Source organism: Anabrus simplex, chromosome 2 (assembly GCF_040414725.1).
Source record: "Anabrus simplex isolate iqAnaSimp1 chromosome 2, ASM4041472v1, whole genome shotgun sequence".
Classification (NCBI taxonomy): Eukaryota; Metazoa; Arthropoda; class Insecta; order Orthoptera; family Tettigoniidae; genus Anabrus; species Anabrus simplex.
The window spans coordinates 372,383,314-372,408,527 of NC_090266.1; the positions used below are offsets into that span (position 1 = coordinate 372,383,314).

Here is a 25,214-nt window from a genome sequence, read left to right on the forward strand (position 1 = left end):
AAACCATCTTCAGGGCTGCCGACAGGGGGTTCGAAACTACTATCTTTCGGATGCAAGCTCACAGCTGCGCGCCCCTAAACGCACGGCCAACTCGCCCCGGTGGTCTTAAAATTAAACACAGGTATTCTTTCAAGTGCCCCTGTAGAGCATGTTTTCGTCAAAGGCAAAGATGTACTTCCCCCAAGAGCTCGAGGCTTAGTGACGAGAATTCTAAGAACCATTTATTTTGTAAAGTACCTTCTTAAATTGGTACATTATTCGGAACGCTAGGAGTAAAATAAAATAAAAACTATGGGAAAAAATAATGTTTGAACATTCCAAGGTATTATGTTTAGTCTAAATTAGTGATGATAACCACTTATTGTGTGTATGCTATAAGAAACGAAAACAAAACAAAGTACAATCTTTTTTCTTGCGATTTTTAGTGCCGGGAGTGTCCGAGGACAAGTTCGGCTCGCCAGATGCAGGTCTTCCTATTTGACACCCGTAGGTGACCTGCACGTCGTGATGAGGATGAAATGATGATGAAGACGACACATACACCCAGCCCCCGTGCCAGCGAAATTAACCAATTAAGGTTAAATTTCCCGACCCTGTCGGGAATCGAACCCGGGACCCCTGTGACCAAAGGCCAGCACGCTAACCATTTAGCCATGGAGCCGGGCATTCTAGGCCCATGCGAAAAGTATATCAGTGATTTCCTTAAGGTTAATATCCTCTGCAGTTATTGCAATTGTACTTTTACTGATTACTTGTTGGAAAAGTTATTTTGTAACTGTAATTCAGCGCAATTACATTTCCCATTACTGATTATAATACACTGACGTTCGTACTGTACAGGAATGGCATTCAATTCTAAGACACATAGGCCCAACCGTACTTTAATATTGTACTTTTACTGATTACTTGTTGGAAAAGTTATTTTGTAACTGTAATTCAGCGCAGTTACATTTCCCATTGCTGATCATAATACACTGACGTTCGTATTGTACAGGAATGGCATTCAATTCTAATACACACGGGCCCTACCGTACTTTAATATTTCCCCTACAGTGTGAAACACAACCCACCAAGTGAGTTGGCCTCGCAGCCGTGAGCTTGCATTCGGGAGACGGTGTGTTGGAACCAACCATCGGCAGCCTTGAAGATTTTTTCGTAGTTTCCCATTTTCACACCAGACATTTAGATCACGTTCGCTACCTTCCCAATCCTAGTCTTTTCCCATCCTTGTGTCGCCGAAAACCTGTGTGTTAGTGCGATGTTAAACCACTAGCAAAAATCAAACATTTCCTACGTTTGGGGGAGGATCACCTCGGTGCACATACCTTTGAGACAATACTGCAACTCGCTCGGTTTCGCTACACTTCATATTAGCTCACGAGGAGGGTGCAGTTGCAAGATATTCATTATCCTTCGCGAAGACATGTAAGAAATTCCTATTCATTGTGAAGTATTTTAAGCAAAGGAAGCTAACTTGTAGGTATGCGCGACTATTTATCTTGCAATCATATGCTACGGAACCTATAGTTCTACGAGAAATCTGGATCACATGAACGAGATTTTTATTATTTTAAATTTCACGTGTACTGACTGGATTGCCATTGTTGGATGCGCTAGCGAGTGGTTGGCTGTTACAAGAGCTCTGTATTAGGCCTATCTTAGGGATAAAGTAGTTAATAGTTGTAAAGATTTAGCATATTTTGTGCATATTTAGTTCCACAAATATTGGTGTTTAGTGTTTGTTTGTAGTAACTGAGATTAGTGGTATTTATTTACAATTTTAACACTGAGTAGTTCCGTAGGCGTTCGCTAGATTAAAAGCTGTAATTTGGGACTGCGTGAAAGAAGGAATATCTTTTTAAAAATATTATTATTAAAATATCAGTAGGGTTGTTGATGAAATACTTACAAAGACGGGATATTAAAAAGAGTCGTAACTTCAGCAGTGGTTATATTAGTGCAGGCAACTGACAGGGTATTTCAAATAGCAGTTCAACTGTCCCACCTATCACGAAGGTAATAACTTCTTTAAATAACGCGATACTGTTGTAAATTTTGTTTTAAGAAAGGATTTCAACAGAATATACAGTATTTCACTGGCGAAATAGTTAACTGTCATTGTATTGTTATTGATTATTGTCGCTCTTCATATTCAGATATTGCATTGTTGGCTACAGTCGTGAACAATGGGTGTAGTGTAGTCAAGTAAATATAAATAAAAATCAGCTGATGTTGTATTCCGATCATTTGTAGTTCTGAGTAGGTAGTTAAAGTATCCGTAATTTATATTTCGCACCCTCGATCATTCAGTATTTATGGGCGGTTAGCTAATAATAAGTTCCTATATCCCAATAATTGCAGTTCAAGACCCTGGAGTAGTAGGGGTAGTTTTGACAAATATTTTTGAGGAATTATTGTAGACAACCTCGTATTTTTCAGCAATTAAGGGCACTTTTATTCTCCGTCCCGTGGAGTAGGGAAAATATTAGTAATCCACCAGCTGTAATAATCACATAACCACATTTCAGTTGAGAACTGTAGTGAAGATACGGTATATTATATACCAGGTGGCTCTCGAACGCCGTACTTTCTACTTATAAATGTCCCGCATACACAAATGATGAATGGGGTGTCTACCAACTGATTTTCACAGGGGCACTACTGCCAGCTTGTAGGTTACGTCAGAATATGAAGAGATAAGAACCAGCCTGTCGCTCGCAATATGTTAGTCAGCGGTACCGGTCTAATGCACCCCTTGCAATAATAAACATCGTTTTCCACCGCATATTTCTAGGCTGGTGTATGGTACAGCCACACTATATTTGCTGTCAGCATATCGGCAATGGATAGTGTGTTCAGCAGCGACAAATACACAGACATTATTTTAATCTGGACAACGTGGTCGGAATGCAGCGGAAGCTCCAAATAGACGTAGGCCAATGCCCCCTACACACGTATTTCACGAACAGTATTAGTTTTTGTTTCATACAAGCAACTCTATTATCGAGTGGAATTTCTACACGTTTATAAATTAATAAGTTATTAAATTTCCTTTTCTGCATCTTTGGCTGTTTACAAACAGTAGCGGTGATTAAGAGGGTGGGGCGAGGAGGGACAGTGGCACCCTCCCCCAACTTTTTGGAGTAAACATTACATTTTTTCCATTTTAGCCAGCTGGAACTAGGAATTATTTAAAAAGAACCTATTTGTACAAGCCTTGTTGTCCTATCTTCTAATTATTTCCTTTATTTTCTTTAATTACTAACATAATTATTGGTAGAAATACGCACAAAATGCCATTCGTCGCGGCTAACCGATTTGTATAGCGCTGCGGCAAGTAGTGGAGACTTTGCATGTGCCGTGAGGAAGGGTAGTAGGGGTATATATTTTTTTGACAAGGTCGTGGACACTGAGTTATAATTCACACCCGCTTGCCGCGCGCATCCGTCAGTCTGGCACTCTCTTTTAGTGCCAATTAGTTTCTTAGTGTGTATTCAAACACTAAATGATTTTTAATTGCATAATCATGCTGTACTTCTATTTAATTGTACCGGGCGAGCTGGCCGTGTGGTTAGGGGCGCGCAACTGTGAGCTTGCACCCGGGAGATAGTGGTTTCGAATCCTACTGTCGGCAGGCCTGAAGATAGTTTTCTGTGGTTTCCCATTTTCACACCAGGCAAGTGCTAGGGCTGTACCTTAATTAAGGCCACGGCCTCTTCCTTTCCACACGTAGCCCTTCCCTGTCTCATCGTCGCCATAAGTCGTATCTGTGTCGGTGCGACGTAAAGCCAATTCTTCTTCTTCTTAATCTGCTTACCCTCCAGGGTTGATTTTTCCTGAGACTCAGCGATGAATCCCACCTCTACTGCCTGAAGGTCAGTGGCCTGGAGAGTGAGACATTGCGTCGGTATACAAGTGGGGAGGATGACCAGTACCTCGCCCAGGTGGCCTTACCTGCTATGCTGAACAGTGGCCTTGGTGGGGGGGGGGGGGATGGGAAGTTTGAAAGGGTTAGACAACTAAGAGTGAAGGAAGCGGCCGTGGCCTTAAGTTAGGGACCATCCCGGCGTTTGCCTGGAGGAGAAGTGGGAAACCACGGAAAAACACTTCGAGGTGGGCTGAGGTGGCAATCGAACCCACCTCTACCCAGTCGACCGAGGCTGAGTAGACCCCGTTCCAGCCCTCGTACCACTTTTCAAAACATCGTGGCAGAGTCGGGAATCGAACCCGGGCCTCCGGGAGTGGCAGCTAATCACACTAACCACTACATCACAGAGGCGGACGTAAAGCCAATTGTAAAATAAATTCAATTGTAATTGTAATTTCAACGGGAGATAACACCAACGTTCCTTTCACTGGGCTAAATTATTTGTTTTGTGTTATGTTATTTATTAAGTAAATCTATTTAACCTGCCACGGGGTTTGTTTGTGAGACCTGGAGAAATGTTTAGTATAAAGCATTTAATCACAATCTCAAGAAAGTATTATTACAAATAAACCACGGGGCAGGTTAATTACATTTACATAATAAATAACATAACACAAACGAAATAATTTAGTCCGGTGAAAGTAAAGTTGGTATTATCTCCCGTTGAAATTACAATTAAATTTTTTTTTTTACAATTGACTTTACGTCGTAGCGACACAGATAGGACTTATGACAACGATGAAACAGGAAAGGGCTACGCGTGGGAAGGAAGATGCCGTGGCCTTAATTGAGGTACAGCCCCAACACTTGCCTGGTGTGAAAATGGGAGACCACGGAAATCCATCTTCAGGGCTGCCGACAGTGGGATTCGAAACCACTATCTCCCGATTGCAAGCTCACATTTGCGCGCCCCTAACTACACGGCCAGCTCGCCCGGTACAATTAAATAGAAGTACAGCATGATTATGCAATTAAAATAATTTAATATTTGAATACACACTAAGAAACTAATTGGCACTAAAAGAGAGTGCCAGACTGATGGATGCGCGCGGCATGCGGGTGAATTATAACTCAGTGTCCACGACCTTGTCAAAAATATATGTACCCCTACTACCTTTCCTCACAGCACATGCAAAGTCTCCACTACCTGCCGTAGTGCTATACAAATCGTTTAGCCGCGACGAATGGCATTTTGTGCGTATTTCCGCCAACAATTATGTTAATAATTTAAAAAATAAAGCAAAGAATTAGCAGATAAGACAACACGGCTTGTACTAATAGCTTTTTTTAAATAATTCCGAGTTCCAGCTGGCTAAAGTGGAAAAATGTAATGTTTACTCCAAAAAGTGGGGGGAGGTGGAGGGTGCCACTGTTCCTTTTCGCCCCACCCCCTGATCGCCGCCACTGTTTGTAAACACGTCAAATATGCAGAAAAAGAAATTTAATTTGTTAATTTATACATGTGTACACATTTCACTCGATAAAGGAGTTGCTTGTATGAAACAAAAACGATACTGTTCGGTGAAATACTTGTGTAAAAGGCATACGTCTGTTTGGAGCTTCGGCTGCATTCCGACCGGGTTGTCCAGATTAACATAATGTTGGTGCATTCGTCGCTGCTGAACACTCTAGCCATTGTCGATATGCAGACAGCAAATACAGTGCGGCTGTACCATACACCAGCCTAGAAATATACGGTTGGAAAACGAGGCTTACTAATGCAAGGGGTACATTTGACCAGTAGCGCCGAGTAACATGCTGCGAGCGACAATCTAGTTCTTATCTCTTCATATTTTGACGTAAACTGCCCGCTGGCAACTAGTACGCCTGTGAAAATCAGTTGGTAGACACCCCACTCATCACTTGTGCATGCGGGACATTTATGAGTAGAAAGTACGGCGTTTCTGAGCCACCTGGTAGTATCTTGCCTGTTACATTCATGTTTTTCTTTCTGTACGGTAACCCTTTCGATACTTAAACATTTAACCAAACGCAAGGTTTCATTTCTATTAGAGCATAGTAGGATAATATAGTACTAATAATAATCTTCTGTCAACGCGTTTAACTTTGTTGGTAATCCTTGAGTAGTTCTTACGAATTTCAAACTGTAGGCCTAATTGCAATTTTCATTTCTATTTGTGCTTAGTAATAACCTATTGTAATTAGGATACGTCTGAACGTAGTTTAAAAACTATTGTAGTGTATTGTAGCAACTTATTAGAAATTAGAGTGCTTATTCTATGTTTTTGAGTAGTCTTGCGAATATCAAACTTTAATTGTGATTTCCATTTCTGATTGTGCTTAGTAATAACCTGTTGTAATTAGGATACGTCTGAACGTAGATTAAAATTATTGTTGTGTGTTATAGTATCTTATTAGAAATTAGTGTGTTTATTCTATTACTGTGAAATATTTGCGTAGTATAGTACCGGTATCTGTAGTATCTGTGGTATCTGTATTAACTCTCTTACTAGAATTCTGTTGTAGTAATTAGGGTAGACTTAACTGCAGTTTAGATTTGTGTAGGCCTAATTCTTGTGTATTACTTTCGGTTTTCAGTAATTAACAGCAATTTTCATTCTGTTAGGGTGTTGTAGGAAAAAATCGTACAACTAAGTAGTATTGTAGTGTAGTAGTAGCTTATATTAATTACTTTGTTGTTGGGTGATCTTTGTGAACTATCCTAGACAATATTTATTTCCTTTCATTTTTATAGACAATATTTCTTTCCTTTCATTTTTATTTTGCACAGAATGTTATTTTATTTTTCCTTTTCTTCTCATTATTCGGTAAAGAATGACTAAGGAGTGCAAGTGTAGGAACTGTGGGTGTGGCCAGGCATTAAGGAGTATGAGAGAAGAGTTGGAGAGTTTGAGGGAGATAATTAGGATTCTCTCAGAGGACAGGAAGGAAAGTAGGCCTCTCTCAAAAAATGTACAGGGTACAGGAGTTGTAAAAGGGGGATGGAAAGGAAAGGGGGAATTGTAGAAGACAGGTGGTCTAATGTTTTAAGGGGAAGGAGATTGCAGGCTAAGGGATCTATTCAGAATCAGAATTCAGGACAGGTGTCAGTGAGAAATCGGTACGAGTTACTGCAGGTAAGAACAACCGATGGAAGATGAGGAACAGGGAACTGTTGCTGGGAAGTGTGGAAGTAGGAGGAAGGGAAAAGGAAGGAAAGGTAAATGTGAAGTAGTGGATAGGAAAAGACAGGTGGAACAGGGTCATGGGAGGGAGAAAATGGAGGAGGAAGTAGCTTCTGCAGCAGTGAGAAAAGATAGGGCTGACCAGGAGGGGACGGGATCAAATGAGGTGGGTAGGGTTGAGGCTCTGGTCACGGGGGATTCCATCGTTAGACACGTGGGGAAAGTGTATGGAGGAAAGGGAACCAGGGTAGAATGTTATCCAGGAATTAGGTTGAGGCAGATGTTGAGGAAAGTAGAAGAGAAGGAAGAGGGAAAGGAGAAGGTGCTAGTGTTTCACGTTGGTACTAACGACGTAAGACAAGCAGGTATAAGTACCAACAGATTTGGGGATGTGTGGGATCTGGAAAAATGCAGCACGGGTGAAGTTTAAGGAAGGGGAGATTGTTATCAGTGGAATGCTGTGTAGGAGGGATACTGACTGTAAGGTGATTGGGGATTTAAGTTAGACTATGGAGTGGGTATGTGGGAAACTGGAAGTGAGATTTCTAGATCCTAATGGGTGGGTAGGTGATAGGGATCTGCGCTCAGATGGCCTTCACTTAAACCACAGTGGTACATATATGTTAGGAAATTTGTTTAGAAGGGTTATAGATAGGTACATTCAGGGAAACGGGGTGGCCTAGGGAGCGGTGATAAGGGTACAGGAAAATGAAAGTCAAGTAGGGATGACATAAAAATGTTAGTGCTCAACTGTAGAAGTATTGTAAAAAAAGAAATTGAATTAAGTAATTTAATATATATACACCTACCAGATATTGTAATAGGAGTGAATCATGGCTGGGAAATGATATAATGGATGCAGAAATATTCTCATAGAACTGGAGTGTGTATCGTAGAGACAGGATAGGAATGATAGGAGGGGGAGTATTCATTCTGGTGAAAGAAGAATTTGTAAGCTACGAAAAAGTTAAAGATGAGACACATGAAATTCTAGGTGTAAGGCTCATCCCTAAAAATAATAGGCAACTTGATGTCTTTGAATAGACCAGGAAAGGGTAGCGCTGATGCTGATTCAGAAATATTTGATAAAATAATCAGTATGTTTGAAACGATAAGGTAAGGAACGTGATTGTAGCGGGTGATCTCAATTTACCAAATGTCAATTGGGAAGGTAATGTGAACGACAGGAAGCATGACCAACAAATGGCAAATAAGTTATATGGTTAGGACAGCTGATTCAGAAAGTGATGGAGGCAACTAGAGGGAAGAATATCCTGGATGTGGTTCTGGTAAAACCAGATGAGCTAAATAGAGAAATCAAAGTAATAGATGGTATTAGTGATTACGAAGCTATTTTTGTCGTAGTTAAAAATAGATATGAAAGAAAGGAAGGTATTAAAATTAGGATTATTAGGCAGTACTATATGGCTGATAAAACAGGCATTGGGGAATTTTTTGAAAAGTAATTATGATCGGTGGAAAACGGTAAATAAAAATGTAAACAGACTCTGGGATGGGTTTAAAGCAATTGCTGAGGAAGGTGAAAATAGGTTTGTACCTTTAAAGGTGGTAATGAATGGTAAAGATCCACTATATTATAACAGAGAAGTACAGTAAAGAGACTAAGAAGGAGGTGCAGGTTGGAAAGAAATAGAGTTAAGAATGGCTGTGGAAGTAAGGAGAAATTGAAGGAACTTACTAAGAAATTGAATCTAGCAAAGAAGTTAGCTAAAGATGACATGATGTCAACCATAATTGGTGGTCATACAGATTTTAGTGAAAAATGGAAGGGTATGTATAGGCACTTCAAGGCAGAAACAGGTGCCAAGAAGGACATTCCAGGAATCATTAATGAACAAGGGGAGTGTGTTTGCGAGGATCTTCAAAAGGCAGAAGTATTCAGTCAGCTGAGGTGGCCGAGTGGTTAAGGCGTCGGACTGCTATGTAAAGATTGTTGATTACAACGATAATGTCCAGATAGAGGAGGTGACTAATACTAAAGATGTGTTAAAATTTACCTATGATAACAATGACATTCACTGTAAGATACAAAAGTTGAAAACTCGAAACGCGGCTGAAATTATAATAATAATGTTAATTGCTTTACGTCCCACTAACTAATTTTACTGTTTTCAGGGACGCCGAGGTGCGGGAATTTAGTCCCGCGGGAGTTCTTTTACGTGCCAGTAAATCTACCGACACGAGGCTGACGTATTTGGGCACCTTCAAATACCATCGGACTGAGCCAGGATCGAACCTGCCAAGTTGGGGTCAGAAGGCCAGTGCCTCAACCGTCTGAGCCACTCAGCCCGGCGCGGCTGAAATTGATGATTTTTGGGGATATACTGAAGGCAATGAATTGGGATATAGTACCATATCGAAGTACATATTTGATTATTGTTTGCATGAAGGAACTATGCCAAATGAGTTGAGGGTTGCTATAGTAGCCCCTGTGTATAGAGGAAAGGGTGATAGACATAAAGCTGAAAATTACAGGCCAGTCAGTTTGACATGCATTGTATGTAAACTATGGGAAAGCATTCTTTCTGATTATATTAGACATGTTTGCGAAATTAATAACTGGTTTAACAGAATGGAGTTTGAGTTTAGGAAAGGTTATTCCACTGAAATGAAATGGCGTAGGCCCTATGGCTTTTAGTGCCGGGAGTGTTCGAGGACAAGTTCGGCTCGCCAGATGCCGGTCTTTTCATTTGACTCCCGTAGGCGACCTGCGCGTCGTGATGAGAATGAAATGATGATGAAGACAACACATACACCCAGTCCCCGTGTCACGACCCCGCCGAGAATCGAACCCGGGACTCCTGTGACCAAAAGCCAGCACGCTAACCATTTAGCCATGGAGCCGGACGGTTATTCCACTGAAGCTCAACTTGTAGGATTTCAGCAAGATATAGCAGATATCCTGGATTCAGGAGGTCAAATGGACTGTATTGTGATTGACCTATCTAAGGCATTTGATAGGGTAGATTTTGGGAGACTACTGGCCAAAATGAGTGCAGTTGGACTAGAAAAAAGAGTGACTGAATGGGTGGCTATATTTCTAGAAAATAGAACTCAGAGAATTATAGTTAGTGAAGCTTTATCTGACCCCTTAATAATAATTAAGAGGGGAATTCCTCAAGGCAGTATTATTGGACCTTTATGTTTTCTTATATATATCAACGATACGTGTAAATGAGTGGAATCAGAGATAACGCTGTTTGCAGATGATGTTATTATCTATAGAGTAATAAATAAGTTACAAGTTAGTGAGCTACTGCAAAATGACTTCAATAATGTGAGATGGACAGTAGGCAATGGTATGATGATAAACGGAGTTAAAAGTCAGGTTGTGAATTTCACATATAGGAAAAGTTCTCTCAGTTTTAATTACTGCGTTGATGGGGTGAAAGTTCCTTCTGGGGATAACTGTAAATACCTAAGTATTATATAAGGAAATATCTTCATTGGGGTGATCACATAAAAATGATTGTTAATAAAGGGTACAGATCTCTGCACATGGTTATGAGGGTATTTAGGGGTTGTAGTAAGGATGTAAAGGAGAGGGCATATAAGCCTCTGGTAAGACCCCAACTAGAGTATGCTTCCGGTGTATGGGACCCTCGCCAGGATTACTTGATTCAAGAACTGGAATAAATCCAAAGAAAAGCAGGTCTGTTTGTTCTGGCTGATAACCGACAAAAGATTAGCGTTGCAAAAATGTTGCAAAGTTTGGGCTGGGAAAACTTGGGAGAAAGATGACGAGCTGCTGGACTAAGTGGTATGTTCCGAGCTGTCAGTGGAGGGTAGACGAATATGTTTGAGTGATGTCTTTAAAAGTAGGAAAGATCACAATATGAAGATAAAGCTGGAATTCAAGAGGACAAATTGGGGCAATTATTCGTTTATAGGAAGGGGAGTTAGGGATTGGAATAACTTACCAAGGGAGATGTTCAATAAATTTCCAATTTCTTTGCGATCATTTAAGAAAAGGCTAGGAGTACAACAGATAGGGAATCTGCCACCTGGGCGACTGCCCTAAATGCAGATCAGTAGTGATTTATTGATTGTTTTATTGATTGAAATCGAACAGCAGCTGCCCTGGTGAAAGCTAGCGACGATGTCACTGAGCTATCACGCCACTACATGCAATTATCTCGAGAATTTTCCAGGTGCGAAGATTCCCAATGCTAGAACCGAACGTACCTATTTACATTACTAATGTTTACTTCTATGAGAAATTTACTCTCTAGGTCATGGATTTTTTCCGGCTTGTAGGCTACTTCTTTGAACCTGACGTATCGTATCGGTTGACGCAAGAGAATAGTGCAAACACTCTAATTAGTACACTACTTTACTCCTGCCATTTTACACTCCGTCTCTGTGACGTTCAACACAAAAGTTGGATGATGCTCACAGCAAGACAAGGTACTTTATTTTAAACACCATAACACGTGCACATTTTGCTGTTCACGAATAATTTTTTTTTATTGATTAGCACCTAATCCTGTACTAGACTGTTTCTAAACTTTTTTCCCCACAATATTTAGCAAGAGAAGGAAATTAAATTTGCAATTTCAGAATTAACTACACCGCAGCCCAAGCAAAGCTCCCGTGGTATCCTGATTGCTACTAGGCCTAACTCCTGGGTCAACTGCTTAGACTATATCCCTTGAAAACACATACTCTCTGATTATTCCAGCAAAATCCAATTGCTTTCAAATTGTGTTTTAAATCAGCATTTTAAAAGTCAACACATATTTACTTTTTCCTTTTCATCTATAATTCATTTTATTGAATAACGCCTAATTGTGTACTTGACTCTGTAATAATCTCGCTCCCTATTTGATATTCCTACAGTAAGCATCACTCTGAACAGATATTAGGTACGTTACTCGATAGTTCGAAACCCACTGTCGGCAGCCCTGAAGATGGTTTACGTGGTTTCCCATTTTCACACCAGACAAAAGCTGGGGCTGTACCTTAATTAAGGCCACGGCCACTTCCTTTCCAATCCTAGGCCGTTCCTATCCCATCGTCGCCATAAGACCTATCTGTGTCGGTGCGACGTAAAGCAAAAAAAAACCTTACTCGATAAAAGTCATTCTTATCTGACGAGATCTGAAATAGTACGAATAGGCCACAATTAGCAGTCACTCTTTACTACCGACACACACTATTAAGGACTATGACATACGAAATCCAAAATTACCATCAAACCTCTCTAGGTGGGAATATGGAAAATTTGTGCCTATATTGGGTATGACAACTTGCAGTAGTTCAAGAATGTGCTCACTTTCAATTGTATCTTATTTTATGGGGAGTAGGCCTAAGCCGTGCTCTTCGTCCCGTTTCTGTTCACCGACCTCGATAGCTGCAGTCGCTTAAGTGCGGCCAGTGTCCAGTATTCGGGAGACAGTAGGTTCGAACTCCACTATCGGCAGCCCTGAAAGTGGTTTTCCGTGGTTTCCCATTTTCACACCAGGCAAATGCTGGGGCTATACCTTAATTAAGGCCATGGCCGCTTCCTTCCCACTCCTAGCCATTTCCTGTCCCATCGTCACCATAAGACCTATCTGTGTCGGTGCGACGCAAGAAAAAAAAAAGCGTTTCTGTTCGGCTCCGTGGCTAAATGGCCAGCGTGCTGACCTTTGGTCCACGGGGTCCTGGATCCGATTCCTGGTCGTGTCGGGGTTTTTAACATTAATTAGTTAATCCCGATGGTGCGCGTGGCGACTTGAACACTAAAATTCGTCACAGATAGGGCCCCATCCTCACAGATGTGCAGGTAGCCTACAGGTGTCAACTCAAAAGACCTGCACGAGGTCTGTCCGTAGGCCATACAGCAAAAAAACAAAAACCTTCCGTATCTGAATAGCATAGCGAAAAATGTTTCTGCTGTAACCATCCTAATAAGAGTGAATTCAAGAAGGTCGAGGATCCAAGAGGGGTTAATTAATTCAATTTCTCCTATCCTTTGTGACACTTCTATTCAGCACGTTGGAAAACCTTTGGCAATGTATTAAATTTCAACTTAACGTTTTGGGAAAGAGAAGTATCATTTCTGAGAAAATATCAAGCAGGAAGTATAGGCCTCCAGATGATTAACCTAATACGTTATCATCATCATCATCATCATCTGTTTACCCTCCAGGTTCGGCTGTTCCCTCGGACTCAGCGAGGGATCCCACCTCTACCGCCTCAAGGGCAGAGTCCTGGAGCTTCAGACTCTTGGTCGGGGGATACAACTGGGGAGAATGACCAGTACCTCGCCCAGGCGGCCTCACCTGCTATGCTGAACAGGGGCCTTGTGGAGGGATGGGAAGATTGGAAGGGATAGACAAGGAAGAGGGAAGGAAGCGGCCGTGGCCTTAAGTTAGGTACCATCCCGGCATTCGCCTGGAGGAGAAGTGGGAAACCACGGAAAACCACTGCGAGGATGGCTGAGGTGGGAATCGAACCCACCTCTACTCAGTTGACCTCCCGAGGCTGAGTGGACCCCGTTCCAGCCCTCGTACCACTTTTCAAATTTTCGTGGCAGAGCCGGGAATCGAACCCGGACCTCCGGGGGTGGCAGCTAATCACGCTAACCACTACACCACAGAGGCGGGCAATACGTTATCAATCTAGTGTAACCTTCTGGTTAGCTTTGGCAATACATTTTAATAAATTCCAACTTGACAACTAACCTGTTCATCATAAGAACAATATTAATAGAGGCCTATAAGCTTGACAGCACTGTTATATTGCACGAGCTTCTTTCGCATCTGTTTTATTATAGCCTACAGAGTGATTCAAAAGGTTGTGCAGAAACTGAAGTAATAAAGGGGTCGAACAGGAACGTATAGTCTTGGACGAAACACGTCGTCATTGCAAGCCTGCATTGAATGTGCTGGGCGACATTCAGTATTCAGTGTCTGCCTTCACTGTATGCACAAACGACTATCATCTAAGCCAGACAGCTCGGCTAAAAAGAAGAAGAAATGTATATATACGATCAGGCTAGCTCAAGTAGGTCACTCTTCACCAACCTGCATTTCATTGGAAGTAGCTTATACCTTAACGAAGGACGTGAAAACACACTCACTCTTACAGTGACTATTAGTTATTTTAAGAGAGAGAATTAGAAACTACAGAATTACTCACCTACCGCAAAGAAACGATTGGCCTATGCAGTAGGTATCGGTACTGAAAGTGTGCGCAGCCCCCAGAATCCGTACATTTACCACATTTGCGAATGACATTTCAATCTTCTTACTTTTATTATTCTCTATTATTATTGATTATTCTTTCCGGCTTTCTCTCAATTTATTGGGGTCGGAACTGTGGCCAGTTTTACGGCCGGATGCCCTTCTTGACTCCAACCCCATGTGGAGGGAAGTATTCACTATTGAGTGTGGTGTGTTATGTGTATATGAAGAGAAATGTATTAGGACGAACACAAATATCCAGTCCCCAAGCCAGAGGAATTAACCATAGGCAGGTCAAATCTCTGACCCGGCCGAAAATCGCACCACGAGCCTTCTGAACCCAAGGCCAGTATGCTGACCATTTAGCCAAGGACGCTGGACGCGAAAGATATAATAATAATAATAATAATAATAATAATAATAATAATAATAATAATAATAATAATAATAATAATAATAATGTTGTTTCGCGTCTCCTAAATTGGTATAGGCCTAAATGTTAAGACATGAGAATGTTATGTTTTCCCTCAGGAGTTAGTTAATGTGCCGGAAGCCTACGGCACGTAGATGTCGCATTTAAATATCAAATAATACCACTGACCTCAGCCAGAATCGAGCCCGTTATCTTGGGAGCAGAACAACCTCATCTTTCTTTTAGTCTTACGTGAGTTTCCTTGTCTCTCTCCTAAAAGCGGGGATTTTCTTCCAGACTTTGGCATTGATGACTACCACAAGACAAAATAAGAGCATGAGAATTTCGGGAAACGATGTGATCACGGATTTGTCGAATGATGTTATCTATTTCAATACTATTTTGCCTATTTTGGCAGTGTGCACTGGACCTACTCCTATCAGCTGTACAAACTTACGAGCGAATTTTCTAAGTAACAGGCTATATAAAGTCGTTTAGGGTTTCTTCAGTCGAAAGACAACACCGTCTTCAAGATATTTTGTCTTTCAGACTTCTAGCCGCCCCCTATTCCTTCCAAACCATACACTATGGACAGACGACGAATTTTCACTCGTAGATATTTCTCAGCATAGAGTCAGAGAGAGCATACGCATCATAAATAAACACACGTTCTTCTATAGTAAATTGGAAAGCATCTATCTCAGTAACAATAAAAATACATTGCACAGCTGTTGTGGCTTCCGGCAGGGCGAGTATGTTTGTTACGTTACTGCTGCTATGACACAACTTCAAGCGAATACGTTGGACTCAATCCAAATGCAAAACCAGTAGCTGGCTATGAAGTCATAAATATAGCAAATTTGCGCGATCGGTAGCGTATCTAATTGAGGAGCGTTTTTCAAATGTCGATAATTGCATGAAAAGTAATTTCGAGGTATGTGTGCCTTTTTTCCTTTTTTTATGTACAGCAGAAAGGCATGATTTTTTTTTCAGTGGCGTTTCTGCATTTCAGTTGCTAGACTGAACATTTGTCTTACATACTTTGGCATTTATGACTACCCGAAGACGAAAACTAGGAAAGGGCCAATTCAGGAAACGATGTGACCACGGATTTGTCCAATTATGTCATCTATTTCATACTGTTTTGGCAGTGTATACAAAACATTTGAAATGGAGAAACGCCACTGAAAAGAAATCATACCTTCTAGGTGTAGGAACACAAATATTTATATATATTTCTCGTGACTTCTTTTCATACAGTTATCGGCTTAAAAACACTCCTCAATTGGGCATCCTATGATAATGGTGAAAGTAGGACTATTTCTTGTGAGAAGTCGACATGTGTCCTTTTCAAATAAAAATATGAAAAGCCTGGTGAATAGGCCTACATCTCAATATTAGATCCAAAGATCCATAGATCACAGGCTACGCAGTAACACAGGTCATTGCAATTAAAAAACACACACATACACACAAAAATAATCCAAGCCTCTAATAGGAATCAACAACAATAAATTTTGAAATATCCAACAGCTACTTCCAGTGAAGATAGAGGAATCAACAACTATCCAGTGGACAAAAATGTTGGCAGTAAGTTGTCTAAAACTTAAGGGCGATGCGATAATTTCTAGGACATGGCAATTACGGTACAAAAATATTTTAGATGGGATAAAATTATTTCTTCATCCTTTAATGGAAGAAACTTATGTTCAGTGAAAGAGGTCAAGTGATTAAGAACATTATTTTGTATCTACAGTGTTTATAGATTAAAACTTCTCTAATGCCACCATCATCTTTTACATAAAGTGATAAAACTGAAGTACACACGGTATTTAACAGATACAAGATATTCATGATCATTTGGACTACCGTATTATAGCCTAATATTTAGACGTCCAATGAATGTAACTGTTCGGTCCTACTATTTGGACAGAAAGAACTGCCTGAATTAGGCCTATTCTTATTAAAGAGGATGTCTGTCGACTACATTATTGGCATCATGTCAGTTTCCACATTATTTAGTTCTATACTGTTACTCATACGTCCGCATGGATTTCACTACCGGTAATTACTTATAAGCTTGACAGCACTATTATATTACATGAGCTTATTTCGCATATGATTTATTATATAGAGTGATTCAAAAGGTTGTGCAGAAACTGAAACTGAAGTCATACTTCGAGCATGACTTATTTTCAAATACACGTTTGTAAATTATTGAAGTGCACGGAATTAATACATTACAAGTAGGTTCAGTATTTGGTATTTTCTTTGAGAAATATTGTTTCAGCACTTTATGATAAAATAAGGAAGAAAAAGTCCAGTGATGAAAAAAAAAAGAACACAGGAGAGTAGGTTTGCATTTATACACCACCTTAATTCTGACTTCGGTTATAAACTCGAAGGAAATCAAACACCTCACTTCTTCAGCTCTTACCTTTGTTTTGTGGTGGTGTCCTCCGCATCTCACAGGGGGCACCACAGGTTGTAGAATCAGTCACTCGGGCCGCAGTTCCAACGGCAGCCGCTATGCAATTCAGATCCTCTTGCCCACCGTCCACCGAGTTATTGCAGTAGGTACTATGATCCGCAGATCTATTCTGAAATCATGTAAACGGAACGTGGAGCCTTAACTTATACAAATATCTGTGTATTCTCACTGGCAAATAATATTCCCTTTCATAACTAAGAATAACGGATCGAAATTTAATAGTACGATGTTCAGCAATTCGAATTTTATCGAAAATGTACTTGCAGTATATTAAAATCTGTATCTTTCCAATTTTTAAATGTTTACATCTACCTAACAATAGAGACTTGACACTATATTCACTAGTCTTTCGCAACAAGAACACAAAATTTTGATGATTACGTATCACATTTTGTTTTCTATCTCGTCTATCCTTGACAGTTAATTAACTCGTAAGTAATTAATTCTCGTCACAACTTCCATTCAATCGGCTCCTCTCTGTATCGCATACCATACCAGCCTTTCCTTCCATTTTTTTATTACGATGGGAGAAAAGCAACACAGCCATCTTTCTTTCCCTGCAACTAGAACTGGACAATGGCGACATCTACCGGCAATGTTCGGAAACACTCACAAGTAGTTAGGGTGGTGAACCGGCAGGACATTCCTTCTCTGTGTGACGACCTGCTCTGTAGAGAATCGTTGAATGTTCTGCCGCCATCTTGGTTGCTCCCAACGTTGGTTGCGTGCAAAGTGGAATTACGACCCCGCCTCCAGACAGCCTCCTCCTTCCCTGTTATGCTCCGCCTACCCGCCAAACATCACACAAGCTCCCCGTACCTTCCCTTAACCCCTCACTGGTTATGGAATGTTTATTGGAATGAATGCATTAGTTGCGTGCAAAAATCGTAATTCAATAAATGAACATTGAAATATAAAATCCTGATCCTAAATACATTCATAATGACTACACGAAGAAACAGTAAATGAATAGAAAATGAACATTGATAAGAGTTGCGTCTAAGACGGGCGTGTTCAGTTGTAAATCCAACCAATAGGAGTGCACTAATGACGTACACGAGAACCAATCCACGATTGTCGCTTGCAGACACATTATGAAACTTAACAAATAAATTTAAAAAAATCCTGAAAACAAGTTCAATGGTTGGGGTAACAGTTATGCCGTCTCATGTGTTATTCGTCCAAGTATTCTGAAGACGTATCGATTTGTTTTAGAGTTTGTTTTACCTAGTAATATATGAAATATATCTACAGTAATGATTACAGTGAGTAGAGTGATTTTAGTGTCGTTTTGCTTTTCGTTTCGGTACAGAAATGTTCTTCGAAAGTGAATTTGTTTATCGTTTCTGGTTTATCTTTTCCTGTTTGATTAAAGAACAGAAATAAGAGCAGTTATTGACAGTTTCAAATTTTGGGAAGAATGAACAATCTTTTCCAAATATATTTTTTTTCGTTCCTAATAAATTCTGAAACTCTACGTAGAGCGAACTAAATTCCTATTCGTTTCCAGAATCCTAATTGCGTGATTTGTGAAACATTTTTGAGTGTCAATAAAATAAGTTTCATGACTAAATTCTTCACATTAGACTAAATAGGGTTGAATGAAAGGGAAGCAATCGGATATGAATATTTTAAACATATTATGCTATATGTAATACAGTACAAAGTACTTGAATGGTAGCAACACTTGTTTAATTTACTACGTACCTTGTAGTGGCGTAAGTTTGTAAAAAATATAGATTTTATCAACAAAGTATTCCATCAGCTGAACAGTACTGGAACATGTTGTTGTAGCCGATTGTTCGTGTTAGGGACTTGGGAAGGTGATGAAAGTGATTGCTTTCAGACGCAAAACAGCAGGGTTATCAGCTCCCAGGACTTGGGACACTGCTGGTCTGTGATACTATGTGTTTTTTTTTTGCAGTTACGGCGATTAGGGAGTGGGGGGTGAGATGGGCAGTTGCTCCATTTTAGTAGCTGAAACTAGGAATTATATGAATTATTAAAAAAGCAATTTGTACAAGCCCTGTTGTCCTGTCAAGTGATTCTTCTGTTCAATTTATTTAATTAGTAACAAAATTATTAGCGGAAATATGCACAAAATATCGTTCGCGGCTAACTGATCTCCATAGCACCATAGCAAGTAACGGAGACTCGTGCAGCAGCGTATAACATGTGCCCTGAGGAAGGGAAGCAGGGGTATTTTTTTGCCATGGGGTGGTGTAATTCACCCGCTTGCCGCGCGCATTCGTCAGTCTGGCAGTCTCTTTAGAACCTGTTAGTTTCTTAGTGTGTAGTCAAATACTAAATTATTTTTAATTGAATAAACAGTCCGTACCGGACGAGTTGGCCGTGCGGTTAGGGGCGCGCGGCTGTGAGCTCGCATCCGGGAGATAGTGGGTTCAAATCCCACTGTCGGCAGCCCTGAAGATGGTTTTCCGTGGTTTCCCTTTTTCACACCACGCAAATGCTGGGGCAGTACCTAAATTAAGGCCACGGCCGCTTCCTTCCCACTTCTAGGCCTTTCTTATCCCATCATCGCGATAAGACTATCTGTGTTGGTGCGACGTAAAGCCACTAGCAAAAAAAAGTTGGCCTTTATCTCTCTGTCGAAATTCGCTCATAGAGAATCCGAAAACTTACAATTTTGTAGCTTTTTTTAAAAGTTTTATGTATACTTCCACCCCGGCAAACCCGGATACATTTTGTTGTCTGTAAATGTTTTGCCCCCCCCCCCTCCCCCGTCTCCCCACACACACACGTTCTAATTCCAAATCGCCACTACTGTGTTTTGGGCCGTAAATTGGTAAAGTTGCTTTGGAACTGGGGTTGGCTAAATAGCACTGGTTCTTACTGTAAGCTTACAATCGGGAGATAGTTTTGAACCTGTCTGCAGCCCCGAAGATAGTTTTCTGTTTTCCCATTTTCACATCTGGCAAATACCAACGCTGCACCGTAATTAAGACCACGGCCACTACCTTCCCATCGTCGTCGAAAACTAACATGAGTTAGTGTGACGTTAAACACAGAGCGAATATAAAAATAGAAATAGGTTGTCCAGTTGGTGCATATTACTAGCTTATAGATCAGTGTGTGCTGACACGCTAACTACGGCGCACAAGATAGATGGATAGATAGATAGATGGATAGATAGATAGATAGATAGATAATGACTTTATTGGTGACGAAGTTAGAGCTAAAGGCCCTCTCTTACACTTAACCACTAGAAGAGTATACATTTACATAACTTATAATTACGAATACAAATAAAACAAATACCAACGCAATAGCAATAACAATAGTAATGATAATGAGAACTTATACATTAATACATGGGTTGGTTTCTAAAACGTCAGGTGCCAGAATACACAAAGTGTTCTGATATTTCAATTCATATTAAGCCTTAAAATCGATGACCTATTAATTTGAATAGTTTTATTACATAAGCAGTCATGATAATAGTCATTAATAAATTAGTCAAAGATTATAGAATCTGAAATGGAGATTACTTTTACCTAAAAGAAAGCTGTGAGCTTGCATCCGGGAGATAGTAGGTTCGAATCCCACTATCGGCAGCCCTGAAGATGGTTTTCCGTGGTTTCCCATTTTCACACCAGGCTGTACCTTAATTAAGGCCACGGCCGCTTCCTTCCAACTCCTAGGCCTTTCCTATCCCATCGTCGCCATAAGACCTATCTATGTCGGTGCGACGTAAAGCCCCTGGCAAAAAAAAAGAAAGAAAAAGAAAGCTGTAGGCTAGCTGCATTATTGAAAGATTAGGTTAAATCCCTGAATATCCATTTTTTAAATGTTCGCAAAGTTCATCATCATGTTCAATGTTTCTGGAGCTATCCTTACTTTTATTGCACAAGGCCGAAGAGCATCTAGAACAGGTACGGCAAACCTTTTCCGACTAGCGTGTCAGTTATGATTATGTTTATTACGTTTTAATATCTAGTGTACCACCAGTTATTTTCCTTTATAATCTTCATGAAAACACCTCTTTTTAAATTGCATTAGCCTACATATGAAACGTCGTATGGCTTTTAGTGCCGGGATATCCCAGGACGGGTTCGGCTCGCCAGGTGCAGGCCTTTCTATTTGACACCCGAGCCTACATATAAATCCATTCGAATGAATATTTCATGCTTTTATTTTGGAAACATCACTTAAAGTTACATTTTTAAAAAACAGTAAATGTTAAGAATTATATATATATATTTGCTTTAACCTAATTAAATTTGGTCATAGAATTAATTGTGGCATACTTCTTCATATTGGTAGATTTTCGACCTATGTATTACATGTTAAAAACATTAAAATATCTTAGTATGTTGTGTGACGTGCCACATAAGTCGTGTTCGCGTGTCACGTAGCGGTACGCGTGTTATAGGCTCGCCATCCGTGTTCTAGAAAGTAGCCTCGAATCCACGAACTATGATGGGCTGAATAGATGAAAAGGAAATTATTGATTTTTATACATAAAAGACTGGATGCTTTTCTTTTGTGTGTAAAGATGTTCTCAACGTTGTTACAATTAAATTCATCTGCACGGAACACCTCTTGGATTCCTTCGAAGATGTAGTTACGGATTCGATTCTTTTTTTTTTTTCGTTAATTCTACAACACTGTCAGGAAAATGTCTCACAATATACTGTACGATAGTTATTTCCGGAAGCTCCCAAGAGTTTGAAGTTGACAGCCAACTTAATTCCCTTTTCTATCATAGTCATTTGAAAATTGTTAGACTACAGTTTCATCTCAATCATTTTTATTTTATTAATAAGATCGAGTGCTTGTTCTCTGAATAATCACTTATGAATAGGTTCGTAAGTGCTTCATAGAATTTCTCAGGATCTAGAGGACTGTCATTGTGTTCCTCACTTTATGAAGAAATAGGCCTACTCAAAAAGTTATTATTGTTCTCCTTCTAGGTCATGGTACGGTATAATTATTAGTAACTGGCACTGCTTTTCTGCTAGTAAACGGTGAAACTATTATTTCCAGTTTTTCATTGATAAAGCCTAGGTTAATATTTCGATGCTGTTAGCTCATCTCATATAATTCCTGCAATTATTCGAAGTTCCAACATGAAATATGCCATACAGCTGAGTCAGATCTGATATCAATACAACTCGTCATGTAGGCTACTCAATACTTCTTCAACTTCCAATTGTTCCACCTGTAGCAAATTTGCACAAATTTGTAATTCCCAGTTTTTTTGGTGGAAGTGTAGAATCAAACGTACGACGTAGTGATAACAACTTTAAACCTGTCAAATCCTAAAACTGAACTTCACTATGTCGGAAGGTCATATTTGCAATAAGTGATTAACGCAATCAATCAATCAATCAATCAATCAATCAATCAATCAATCAATCAATCAATCAATCAATCAATCAATCAATCAATCAATCAATCAATCAATCAATCAATCAATCAATCAATCAATCAATCAATCAATCAATCAATCAATCAGTCAATCAATCAATCACCAGTGGTCTTTATTTAGGGCAATTTCCCAGGTGGCAAATTCCCTATCTGTTGTTTGCCTGGGCTTTTCTTAAATAATTGCAAAGAATTTGGAAATGTATTGAACATCTGCCTTGGTAAATTATTTCAATCCGTAACTCCGCTTCCTATAAACGAATATTTGCCCCAGTTTGTCCTCTTGAGCACCACTTTATCTTCATATTGTGATCTTTCCTACTTTTAAAAACACCATTCAAACTTATCGTCTGCTAATGCCATTCCACGCCGTCTCTCCACTGACAGCTCGGAACATATCACTTAGTCGAACATTTCGTCTCCTTCTTCCAAGTCTTCCCAGTCCAAACATTGCAACATTTTCATAACGCTACTCTTTTGTCTGAAATCACCCAGAACAAATCGAGCTGCTATTCGTTGGATTTTTTCCGGTTCTCGAATCAAGTTTTTTTTTTTTTTACAACTTGCTTTACATCGCACCGACATAGACATGCTTTATGGCGACGGTGGGAGAGGAAAGGGCTAGGAATGGGAAGGAAGTGACCGTGGCCTTAATTAAGGTACAGCCCCAGAATTTGCCTGGTGTGGAAATGCGAAACCACGGAAAACCATCTACAGGGCTGCCGACAGTGGTGTTCGAACCCACTATCTCTCGGATGCAACCGCTTGGTCAAGTCGTCCGGGCGAATTAGGCAATCCTGGTGAGGGTCTCATACACTGGAATCATACTCTAGTTGGAGTCTTGCCAGAGACTTATATGCCTTCTCATTTACATCCTTATTACAACGCCTGAATACCCCCATAACCATGTACAGAGATCTGTACCCTTTATTTACAATCCCGTTTACATGATTACCCCAATGAAGATCCTTCCTCATATTAACACCTAGGTAAGCTACTTACAGTGATCCCCATAAGGAACTCTCGCCCCATCAACGCAGTAATTAAAACTGAGAGGACCGAGCTCGATAGCTGCAGTCGCTTAAGTGCGGCCAGTATCAAGCATTCGGGAGATAGTAGGTTCGAACCCCACTGTCGGCAGCCCTGAAAATGGTTTTCCGTGGTTTCCCATTTTCACACCAGGCAAATGCTGGGGCTGTACCTTAATTAAGGCCACGGACGCTTCCTTCCCACTCCTAGCCCTTTCCTGCCCCATCGTCGCCATAAGACCTATCTGTGTCGGTGCGACGTAAAGCAACTAGCAAACAAAAAACTGAGAGGATTTCCCCTATTAGTGAAACTCACAACCTGACTTCTAATCCCGTGTATCATCATACCTTGACATGCTGTCCATCTCACAACATTATCGAGGTCATTTTGCAGTTGCTCACAATCCTGTAACTTATTTATTACTCTATATAGAATAACATCATCTGCAAAAAGCCTTATCTCTAATTCTACTTCTTTAATCATATAATTTATACATATAAGAAAACATAAATTCCAATAATACTGCCTTGATGGATTCCCGTCCTATTTATTACAGTGTCAGATAAAGCTTCGCCTACTCTAATTCTCTGAGATCTATTTTCTAGAAATATAGCAAACCCATTCAGTCACTCTTTTGTCTAGTCCAATTGCACTCATTTTCTCCAGTAGTCTCCCATGATCTACCCTCGGTGCTGAACTATGAGTGACTTATGTACTGAACCATCACCCTTCATTTCTGTTTTTCAGTCACAAGTGCTGTACCATCACACGTTAAGTGTGTTATCGCCTTTCCTTAAAAGTGAAGACGGTCGATTACCTATAATTAAAAAAAACGCTCTTCTTCTTCTTCTTCTTCTTCTGATTTTCCCACTCCCTGGTGGGATTGCAAGTGCGAACTGTGTCGCATATGTAGACTTGGCACTGTTTTACGGCCCGATGCCCTTACGGACGCCAAACCTATATGAAGGGATGTAGGCTATTCCCTATTGCGTGTTTGCGTGGTGGTTGGTAGTGCAGTATGCACACATCTATATAAAGAGGTATTGAGACCAACCCAGTCAGTCAGGTAGAGTAATTAACCTAACGTGACTAAAATCCTCGACCTGTTTGTGAATCGAACCCAGGACCCACTCGACCGAAGGCTACTACATTGACCATTCAACTAAGGAGTCGGGCGGGGAAGATATTTCAGTAATAATAATAATAATAATAATAATAATAATAATAATAATAATAATAATAATAATACTGTTTCACATCTGTTCACTTCCTATAAATTTTAAGAGACATGAGAATATCGGATGTTTCCCCTGGAGAGTTATTCAATGTTCCAGAAGCGTACGATACGCAGATGTCGCATTTGAACATCAGTAGTGGTTTTTAGATGGTTCTGGTACCACCTCCAACTCCGGCCCTCGGGAGAGGCCTCCACCTCATTGACTATGCTGTCTAAGACTGGATGCTTAACCTCACAGACGCCATCTTGGACGGGCTTAACCTTACTTTTACGCGCAAGAGAGCAAGCCTAACCTCAGAGCCACCATCTTGGAGGGGCCTAACCTCACTTTTACGGCGGGATGCCCTTCCCGTCGCCATCTTCCCAGATGGCCTTCTCGACGCGGATTTTGCA

The 25,214-nt window shown here is 40.3% G+C and overlaps 1 protein-coding gene across 4 annotated transcripts in view; it reads right to left on the reverse strand.

Moving 5' to 3' along the window:
• The window catches only part of LOC136864146 (homeotic protein female sterile), an 83,117-nt gene extending 64,995 nt beyond the window's left edge, over positions 1 to 18,122 (reverse strand). Inside the window, exons 1-2 of one of the 4 annotated variants that reach the window (XM_067140783.2) lie at positions 17,781 to 18,122; positions 17,114 to 17,276 (exon numbers count right to left, since the gene is read on the reverse strand). In XM_067140783.2, the coding sequence (XP_066996884.2) occupies positions 17,114 to 17,141 (28 nt within the window). In that variant the 5' untranslated portion in view covers positions 17,142 to 17,276; positions 17,781 to 18,122. The other 3 variants (XM_067140784.2, XM_067140782.2, XM_067140785.2) reach the window with 3 other exon arrangements.
• Between the last annotated feature and the right edge of the window lie 7,092 nt (positions 18,123 to 25,214).